The 10,717-nt window shown below is 44.9% G+C and overlaps 1 protein-coding gene across 2 annotated transcripts in view; it reads left to right on the forward strand.

The window, feature by feature from the left end:
* Window positions 1–777: 777 nt before the first annotated feature.
* MTMR12 (myotubularin related protein 12) overlaps window positions 778–10,717 on the forward strand; it is a 65,360-nt gene continuing 55,420 nt past the window's right edge. Inside the window, exon 1 of one of the 2 annotated variants that reach the window (XM_049648236.1) lies at window positions 778–968. In XM_049648236.1, coding sequence (XP_049504193.1) covers window positions 888–968 — 81 coding nt within the window. In that variant the 5' untranslated portion in view covers window positions 778–887. The remainder of the gene's footprint in view (window positions 969–10,717) is intronic. The other variant, XM_049648235.1, reaches the window with a different exon arrangement.

Genomic DNA, 10,717 nt, shown 5'->3' on the forward strand with positions numbered 1-10,717 from the left:
GGCTCAGGCCATGATCTCATGGTTTGTGAGTTTGAGCCCCCATATGGGGCTCTCTGCTGTCAGCCCAGAGCCTGCTTGGGATCCTCTGTCTCCCTCTCTCTGTGCCTCTCTCCCACTCACACTCTCTCTCTCTCTCAAAAATAAATGAATATTAAAAAAAGAGACACAAACAAAAACAAGTGGAAAAATGAGGTTGACAAGGCCTTTTATGATGAAACATTCAAACCTATTCCTAAGTGCCTGTTAACACTTGAATTGTCTCATCTTTGTCTACATTCAAAGTAATAAACCTGGACGTCATCGATGTGTATCTGGAACTCATACGGGGGATTTCGATACACCACACTTTTGGAAGTTTTACACCAAGACGGCAAGCAAGAAGAGAACGAAGGCAAAGAACAACTGCTCTCAACTTAGTGACCGTAGGATCATTGGACGACAGCGACATTCTTGCTATCCAATCGCCGGGGAGTCCGGAGAGAACGCTCTCTGGATTGGTCTGAGGAAACATCTCTCCAGGTTCATTCAAGAAGTAGCTTGGCGTGGGGCTCCGGCCGGTAGTGCCTTCTGGCCAATCACAGAACGCATGAGGCGGGTTCTGCCGGAGTGGAGCCTATCTCTGAAGGCGAATCTGCTCCCGACAGACCCGCCCGCCGCGAGCGGAGGGGGCGTGGTCTCCGGCTGCGGGTTCCCGACTCCCTGGGCTCGCGCGCGGAGTGGGCGGGGCGAGCGGTGTCAGCGGCGGAGCCGGATGCGGGCGTCGCCGGGGCCGCAGCGGCCCTGGGGATGGGCGGAGCCCCAGCCGCCAGTGCTGGTGGCCGCCGCCGCTCCCGGAGCCCGAGCGGCCGCCTCTGCTCCCGCGCGTCGCTGCTTCCTAGGGCGGCGGTATGCTGGGGAAAGGGGTAGTCGGCGGTGGCGGCGGCACCAAGGCGCCCAAGCCCTCCTTCGTGTCGTACGTGCGCCCAGAGGTGAGGGGGCGCCGCGCGGGCGGGGCGTCAGGCTGGAGCTGCCGGGGCTAGGGGCGCCGGGAGCCCCCTCCCCGCTGCGGGGGAGGGCCGCGGGCGCTTCCTGTGCGGGTGCGGGAGGAGAGCCGGGCGGGGTGAGGCCCTCGGGGGCGCGCTGAGATCTGTCGCGGGCTGAGGTGGGGACCTCCGGCGCGGGCCGGCAGGTGCCGGAGCGCAGGGCCCGGTCGCTGGCGACCAGGTGAAGGGGCCTGAGCCGGGAAGGTGCTGCGGCCCGGGACCCCCCTGCCTACCTTGGCGAGGAGCTGGGGTTCTGGGCACCGCGCGGGAGGGGAAGGGCTGGACGCTCCGGGCTCCCGTGGGGACCTACCCCGAGCCCGCCGTCTGGGTGGGTCTGCCCTTGGAATTTCTCAGTTGAGTCTTCAGAGCTGCCTGCTTGTAAGAGGGCTGTTTGATGCCGCCGGCGGGATACCGTGCACTGCCTCCCGCCTCCCATCTGCAAGCAGCACAGTTCTTTCCCTTGTGAATTCCCCTCTGTCATTTCTTCCCCCTTTCATCTCACCTCCACTTGCTTTTCTCCTGGAGTTTTACTCTTAAGTTCATTCATTCATAAAATATTTTTTGACCTCCTACACTATTCTGAACAAAACAGATCTCCGCTCTCCTGGAGCGTATTTGATGGAGATCAGAGTAAACAACAAATAGAATAAATATAAGTAAATTATATGGTTATATTAGAAGGTGAAAAGTATCATGGGAAAAAGAAAAGGCACCATTTTCCTCCATGTCACAGTGGCATTTGAGCAGACTTGAACGATGTTGGGGTCTGAGGGAAGAGTAGTGCTAGTAGAGGGAATGGTCTGGAGTGTTGGAGGCTCATCAAGGAAGTCAGCCCTGAGGAAGCCTAGTAGGTGAGGGGGAAGAGTCCTAGGAAACCAGGTTAGAGAGGTTACAGCTTGTTGCCCATGCTGAGGACTTCTTGAGTTCCCAATCCAAATGCCTAATGAGATGTGTTCTCATTTTGGATTTCTGAAGGTTTTTCCTACTCCTCTGCCCAGCACTTTAATCAGCATGTGCACGAGCACTATCAAACCCCTGGTCTTCAGCTGTCTTCCTACCCCTGTAAAGCACAGGCAGGTGGGCTGTGGATGAGAGGTCTTGATCAAGGACTGCTTCCACAAAACCACCTGGGGCCTGAAGCCTTTGCATATGCGTCTTCAAATTCACAATGTGTGTGTTTCCTCCAAATGGAGAATACTCTTGAAATGGGTCTTATTTTTAATCCTAATTGAAAATAAAAACCACTTCCTCCTTTGATGCTTGATGAAGGAGTCAGGGTCATCTTGAATTTTCAATAGGTTTCCCTACTATCATGAGTAAGTAATGTCAGTTTCTCTTTGTGTCTTTTATGATTGATTTGATCTTTAACCTTTCCTCTTCAGTGAGATTGAACTACACATGGAAAGTCTGAAATGTGGCCAGAGTTCAAGAATGTTCAGATTTTTCATCCACCAAGTGCACATGTTGTAGTTAGACATGTTTTCCCTCTTTGCCCACAGTGCCTGATATATTTCCTTTGAGGGATAATTAGGGAAGGGGAGTGGTTCAGCCCCCAAATGGTCACATTTTTCAGATCCTTCTAGTTGGCAGTTTTGTTTTCTTGCCATAAAATAATGCTGTGTAGATACTATGTTTCTTTGTTGTAATCTGTCTCTAAAAAATTTTTTTTAACAGAGGGAAGGGCTCTGACCTAAATTGCTTATGGTTTTTAAAAGATAAAGGTATGAGGGAGTGAGAAACCAATTTGTTTTTTAAGTGTATAGCTTTTGCTAGATATCCTATTATTGGAAATTCATGTGAGCAGCTTTGAGGCATAGCTTATGTACCTCTGAAAGTACTGAACCTGGTAACCTTCTGTTGGTTCACTCAGTAGGAGTCGTCCCTCACAACACTTTTCTGGACTGCCATTCTTTTTCTACTGCTTTCCTTCATATTGCCCTCATCTTTACTGCTTTGGTGTATGTCTTCCTATCACATTTCTTTGTATGCAGTTTGCTTTTTTTAGCTGGGAATTTGCAGGTTTCTTAGGCATCTTTTTGCTGGTAGGTCACTGAGCTGCCAGAACAATCTTCACACCTTATGATGTAATGATACCTGTGCCTGGTAATGAACTTGTTCTTGGCTGATTAGATCTTGGAAGGTTCAAGAGTGACTTTCTCAGTATGCTAAAGAGTCTGTCAAGAGTCAGCACTTTGTGCAAAAAACAGAAGTACTTAACTGGATAAAGTATTTGAAGATGATGCTTTTAAACATGATGGCTTATATGTTTTTTTTTTTTGTGCTAAGATTGACATTGAACAGCCTAAAATGAAGGATAGTAGTTAGTTTCAACGTGGCCCTCTGCCAGAGTTAACTTGGGTTCTTCTGTCATTGATTCTAAGTCAGTGAATGTGAATGTTAAAATCTTGAACTGTAGTTTAGGACCTTTGGTCATGTTTTGTAAACTCTGCCCAGAGAGTTATAAATCAGTAAAGCTTGTAAGTGGGAAGCCAGTGGTTCTGGAAATTGAGGTGAATAGGAGAGAGAGGACTGGATCATTCTTGGTGGTACCTGATGGCTGGTACCTAGAAACATCTCAGCATCACTGCCCCAGCTTAGTCCCAGACAGACGGTGCAAAGGAAATTGTGCCTCTGTACAGGGGATCCCGGGGTGCTGATCTCCCCTTCAAGGAGGCATTTGGTTATGGTTTGGGAGCCAGATCCGCTTTTCTTGGTAAATAAAGGAGAAGCTGTAGTTCATTATAGAAAAATAATAAAAGATAGACAAAGAATTTTTTATTTATTAAAAAAAAATTTTTTTTTAAACGTTTATTCATTTTTGAGACAGAGAGAGACAGAGCATAAATGGGGGAAGGTCAGAGAGAGAGGGAGACACAGAATCTGAAACAGGCTCCAGGCTCTGAGCTGTCAGCACAGAGCCCCACACGGGGCTTGAACTCACGGACCACGAGATCATGACCTGAGCCGGAGTCAGACGCCCAACCGACTGAGCCACCCAGGCGCCCCGACAAAGAATTTTTTAAAGGAAAGTTATAAACAACTTGGAGTGTACCCTGTCAGATATGTGTGTAGGTGTCTGCATATGTCTTTTCCAAAGTGGGATTAATATTGCTAATCATACTATTTTGTAATCTGCCTTTTCACCAGAGATCTATATTGTAAATGTCTTTCCACGTCAGTTGTTAACCTATAATGTCATTTTCAATTAGACCCAATAGGGATGCTTGTGTGACTCAGTTGGTTAAGTGTCCAACTTTGGCTTAGGTCATGATCTGCAGTTTGTGGGTTTGAGCCCTACATCGGGCTCTGTGCTGACAGGCTGGAGCCTGCATCAGATTCTCTGTCTCCCTCTCTCTCTGCCCCTCCCCTGCTTGCACTCTGTCCCCTCTCTCTCAAAAATAAATAAACTTAAAAAAAAAAAAATTAGACCCGTTTTCCACAACAGAAATACTGTGATGGGGAGATGTTAGGTAGTACAAAGAGCCAAAAAAAAAAAAAAAGGCAGAGTGATTTTTAATGGATTTCTACTTCATCACCTTCTCTGGTGCTGAGTATCAGTTCTGATTGTTCAGGACTGCCAGTTCTCTGGTCAGTTACCTTGAAATTGTAAGCACTGGTTTGGTAATTTATAGCGATTAGAAATGCTTATTGTCTGTGCCAGGAAGAAGCTGTAGAAAGAGGACCATTAGATGGTCCTAAGGGAAAGTTCTGATTTAGCAAGAGCCTGGTTCATTGTGATAAGGGAGTTGAATAAAAGCTTCAGGGTGCTCCTGCGTTGTTCTCTGAAACTAAGACCAGGAAGAATCCAGCTTTTAGAGTCTGTGGTGCTTGTGTCCATATTTGTATGATTTTCCAAGTATGATTTAAATGGACTTTCTAGTAGAATTTAAGTCAGTGTTTAACTTGAATACGCTAATAAGTTACGCTAATAAGTTATCAGTTACTTACTTGTAACTCACAATCCTCAGATCAAGAGTCGCATGCTCTACCAACTGAGCCAGCCAGGTGCCCCCCATTTGTGGATTTTTAGATTTGGGAGAGAATTTAAAGATAATCTCCACCACTGTACTCTTCTTCTGTAACACAATGTGGAAGTGCGGCCTCACAAGGTTAAATGTCCTGTCCACACCACAGAAGTATTTCAGACCAGAGAGAACTGTCTCCTGGAGCCAGTGGTGCCCATGGCTAAGCCAGGCCCCCAGGAGCTTAGGGAATACATAGACATGGGAAGAAAAAGCAAGAAAAGAAACAAAGCTTGAAGAAGGGTCAAAAAAAAAAAAAAAAAATCCAGACTTAAGAGCCAATTTTATCTTCTCATTTAACCCTTTAGGGAAAAGAATGCATTTGATTGCCTAATCTTCACTTACCGCCATATCTTTTCATGGAGAGAAGTGAACCTATCTATGATCTAGTGTTTTTCCAAGAGATAATGGCTGGGCGGGGGGTATATATCAGAATAATAAAATGAATAATTACCAATATTTTTTAGGCACTTCTGTGTCCCAGGAACTGTGCTTCTCTCATTTCATCCTTTCAACTATCTTATGCAGTGGATACTATTCCCTCCGTTTTGTGTGTTTAGATGTGGAGAGAACCAGTGAAATTAGTACCTTGCTCACGGCCATAGCTGGCAAGGGGTGGTGCCAAGATTTAAACTCACGCAGTCTGACTCCAAGGCTGTTCTTCCGTACTTACATTTATGAATGCAGGGAGTATTATTAGTGAACATGCCTGTAGTCCTGATCGGCATTCACATGCTAAAATGCTTTCTCATTCGTGTTCTCTAGTAGCAGTTTTGTTCTTGGCTTTTGTTAGCTTCTCCACTAGGTGACTGTGAGTGGATACAAGGGCCCCTTGGAGATTCATTCAGCTGATACTTACTTAAAGCACCTGCAAGTAGGAGGCATTGTTCTAGAGGTTGGGGATACAAAACAGATGAAATGATTGAGATTATTTTTGGTGGAACACTACTGTGCTGGACTACTGACTTTGATGAGTTGGGTGGATCCGTGGCTAGAAGAGATTGGCTTATCCTAAATCAGACTTCCTTGCTCAGTCCCAGCAATAAAAAATACCTTTAGGGGTGCCTGAGTGGCTCAGTTGTTTAAGCGTCTGACTCTTGATTTCAGCTCAGGTCAGGATCTCACGGTTCCTTGGATTGAATCCCAGAGTCAGGCTCTGGGGTGACAGCATGGAGCTTGCTTGGCATTCCCTCTCTCCCTCTTTCTCTGCCCATCCCCGGCTTGTGTATGTACACACTCTCTCTCTCTCAAAAGAAATAAACTTAAAGATATACCTTTAAAAGCAAATCTAGATCCATTCACTTTTCTTTTTTAAAGACTCTTAACTTTTTTCCATTCGAAACTAATTTTTTGATGACTGCAGAATTTTCTACTTGAGCTTAGAGGTCATTGACAGTGATATAAAGGACATCAAAAGTTCTTCCTAAAATGACCACTTTCTTAGCTGTGGCTTTTATAGTCTGATGATCTCTCCAAAGCTTCCGCTTTTTCTCTCCTGCATGTGCTTCCTGCGGCATCTCCCTGGATCCTTTCCAATACCATTCAACTTCTGCAGATGGAGCATCAGAAGATGTCATGAGGCTACGTCCGGCAACACTTCCTGCAGCTTGATCGAACAGCTGCCACACTGACAGCCTCTGTCTCAGAACCCAATGCTCTCCTGCACCCTGCTTTCCTCTGTGATGGTGAAACCATCAAAATGTTGGCTACCATCACCAAATGTGATGGCTACCATCGAAATCTTAGGCTGAGGGCAACCCATACTAGAAATTTAAAGTTCTAGATTTTTCTCTGAGCATCTTCAACAAGATGTTTGACATTCTTGGAATAATTTCACATTAAACCATCCTGCATGACGGTGTTCTTAGAATTGGATTTTTTAAATCACTTTAAAAGATGTATACCTATTTTTATAAAGACAATATTAAAAAAAAGAAAGAAGAATGTAACAAAGTTGCAGACTTCCGAAGTTAGAAAAGTAAAATTACCATTAATTATGCTATCTTAACCAAAGCAGTTATTTCCAGTTGTTAGTATGTTCTTGCTTTGTTCCCAGTCATAATATATGTAAAAATGTATAACCTGCATGTGGTTGTCATGTTTGAAGATGGTACTGCTGATCTGTGACAGGAGAGTGTGCACTTTGAGTTGTTTTACCAGCAGGAAACTACCCTTAGTTTTCCATGAGTTATGCTTGTGGCTTCTGATGTGTTTTGGGGAGACAACAAGAAGATCGGTGGGTTTGCAGTTTAATGAATCATTTAAAATAAACCGCTTGAGAGAGGTTGGGAGGTAGGATTGAGCTGGAATAATTCTTTTTAAAAATTTTGTATGGAATAGTTTTTAAAAAAATTTTTTAAAGTTTATTTATTTTAATGTTTATTTTTGAGAGAGAGAGAGAGAGAGAGAGAGAGACTCTGAGTACATGTGGGGGAAGGACAGAGATGGGGAGGACAGAGGATTAGAAGTAGGTTCCATGCTGACAGCAGAGAGCCCTGTATGGAGCTCAAACTCGGGAACCTTGAGATCATGACCTGAGCTGAGTCGGACACTTAACCAACTGTGCCACCGAGGCACCCCAAGTTTGTTTGTTTATTTTGAAAGAGCACGAGTGGGGTGGGACAGAGAGGGAGAAAGAATTCCAAGCAGGGTCCATGCTGTTAGTGCAGTGAGCTCAGGAGCCATGAGTTCATGACCCCAGCCAAGGTCAAGAGTCAGATGCTTAACCAACTGAGCCCTCCAGACGCCCGGAGCTGGAATAATTCTTGCAACCTCTAATCTTTTGTTGTTTTGGGAGGATGAAGAGGGGAGGTACAAATGGAGCAGAGTGAAGCTGCTCAAGAGCTAGAAGGGCCACAGGGCCACTTCTGTCCTCAGTCCCCTCTGCATGCCTCCAGGGTCACAACTCTAAGGAGGGCAAACAACCGCTTATTTTGGCTGTGAGTGAGGCCGTCCTCTAAGCCTTGGTTGTATTTCTACCTGGAAGATGGAAATCATAATAATCTCTGATAGGTATATATGAACATTTATGAATATTAAGTGTGATTATGCAAGTCCTTAGAGTACTTGGCACATCGTTAACCTTTAGTAGATGTGGGCTATTGTTGCTGTCACTAAGTTGTTGGTCAGGACCATTTGGATGGTTTCAGAAAGTGCTTAATCATTAATCTTAGAATACAGAAATCTTTCCCAGCTAAGGTATTAATGAAAGTGGAGTATTTAGTTGTTGTGGTTGTTGCCATGGTATCATGCCCAGAAAATTCACTGTGTGGTAACTCTTTCTTAGAGTGTTTTTCACTATCTCTGAAAGTTTCTTTTCCTCTTTTCTTTGTTCCTTTATATATTTGAGAATGATTTAATTATATTTAAAATTCCAACCTAATGAGAACACTTACTCGTTGACTTTTTTCATTATTAACATTTGGCCTTTGACATTTTGCTAGTTTTGTGCTGGAGATGTATTTTTCCCTCTTCCCTCATTTTTTTTTTTTCTTTTTTCTTTTCTTTGCTTTTTTTTTTTTTTTTTTTTTCCTTTAAGTAATCTCTGCCTCCAACATGAGGCTTGAACTCACAACCCTGAGATCAGGAGTCGCATGCTCTATTGACTGAGCCAGCCAGGTGCCCCCTTTGTCCTTCATTTCTAATGACTCTATCATAGGCCAAATTTTGTCCATGTATCACATCTGTTCAATGGTTTACTTAAGATATGAGTAAGTAAAATCAGATTACCCCTGGAAGTAATAACTGTTTATTTAAAAGGCAATTGCAAGCCTGTGCTGTTTTGCTTTCATGGGTAAATACTTTTCCTAAAATAGTATAATCATCACTTTTACCTCCTGTGCCCCTGTCCTTCATTATTCCCTATAGACTTCAGTGGGGGAAGCCCTTCAGAGGTGGCATCTAAGTCCTCAGTCATTTGCTTTTGGGAAAGGGAAGGGTTGCAGCCACAAGAAAAGCAGGGCTTGTGAATGGAAGTCCTGGACACCTTGGTGAAATATTTTGAAGTCTGCCTTTCCTTTTTTTAATTTAATTTTATTTTTTTAAAGATTTTATTTTTAAGTAATCTCCACACCCCAAATGGGGCTCAAACTCACGACCCTGAGACCAAGAGTCACATGCTGTTCCAACTGAGCCAGCCAGACACCTGTCTACCCTTCCCTTATGACAGATTGCCAACCCCTGTTTGAGACAGTGGTCCTGAGCTGCTGGGTGTGTTGCTTTTCTTCCTAAGAGAGTTTTAAAATTCCCAAGAATACCTTGAAGGGAATGAGCCCAGATTTTTGGATAAAAAATCTCACTGTGTTACTACCTTTTCTCTAGACATACAATCGAGTTCCTGTTTTGCTTTAATCCCTTGAGATCCACTTCCCAGTGTGGTTTCACCTTTCAGATTTTTTTCCTCAACTGTAACATTGAATGACCATCTTCCCTGCAGGCTGACTTTGAATGTGATAAGAAATAACCACGTGTACATGACATGACTGCTAAGATGCTATTATTTAAAAAAAAAAAATTTTTTTTTGCTTATTTTTGAGAGAGAGAGAGAGAGAGAGACAGAGTGTGAGCAAGGAAGGGACAGAGCGAGAGGGAGACACAGAATCTGAGGCAGGCTCCAGGCTCTGAGCTGTCAGCACAGAGCCTGACACGGGACTTGAGCTCACGAACTGTGAGATCATGACCTGAGCTGAAGTCAGACGCTTACCCGACTGAGCCATCCAGGCACCCCTAGATGCTGTTATTACTGATAGTCACTTGAATTGGGAGAATTGTTGATTGTGTACCTCCCATTTGCACTGTGTTAGAATTAGGAATGCATAAAAACAGTCTGTGCTCTCAGGGGGTTCACATTCTGTTAGACAGCAAGTCAACAGATGGCTCTAATGCACAGAAGTAGGTGCTGCCTGTTCATGAAGGAGGCGTGCACAGAATGCTTTTGGAGCACAGAAGGCTGCGGCAGCTTTCGGCCTCATGTGAAGGCAGCGTAGGACTTGGAAAGGGCAGTGTGAGGGTGGGTGCTGGTGTGGGGAGGAGGGGGATGATGTAGCGGGCAGGCAACAAGGACAGCTCGAAAGGCTCATGGGCATGTTGGGCCCAGGTGGTCGAAGCATCTGTCTCATACCTTATGTAAGGCGTGGTGGGGGGTGAAGTGGGCTAAATCCTGAAAAGTAGAATCCGAGGGGTGCTGCTAGGACACGAAGGCTTGTTATTCTGCTTTCTGCGAATACTGCTTTACCATGAAGTCAGTCTGGCCCTTTGTGAGCCTGTAGGCACCTTCTCGTTTGCTTCTGGTTCCCCTTGGTCCAAGACCACGGAAAAGCTCCTGTTCCAAGGCTTTTAGCTCCTTGCCAGCTATTCAGCTGACCTAGTATTTGTGTAGCAGTCCTGGGAGTGGGGCAGGAGGTTGGTGCACAGAAGGCAATGCCATGTGTGTTTGCAGCTGTTGTTAGTCACGTCGGTTAGCTTCGACTCTGAGATTCTGACAGCCCTGTAACTGCCACCTGCTACCTTTCTCCAGCACTTGTATACATTCCAGTGCTACCCTCTTTAACTTTTAGTGTAATGTGGTTAAGAGCACAGCTTTGGAATTAGAGCTCTGCTACTTGCCTTGTGGATTTGGTCTGGGTATTTAACTTCTCTGAGCCTCGGTTTCCTGACCTCTGAAATGGGAATAAA

This window comes from Panthera uncia, assembly GCF_023721935.1.
Source record: "Panthera uncia isolate 11264 chromosome A1 unlocalized genomic scaffold, Puncia_PCG_1.0 HiC_scaffold_17, whole genome shotgun sequence".
In the NCBI taxonomy this organism is placed as follows: domain Eukaryota; kingdom Metazoa; phylum Chordata; class Mammalia; order Carnivora; family Felidae; genus Panthera; species Panthera uncia.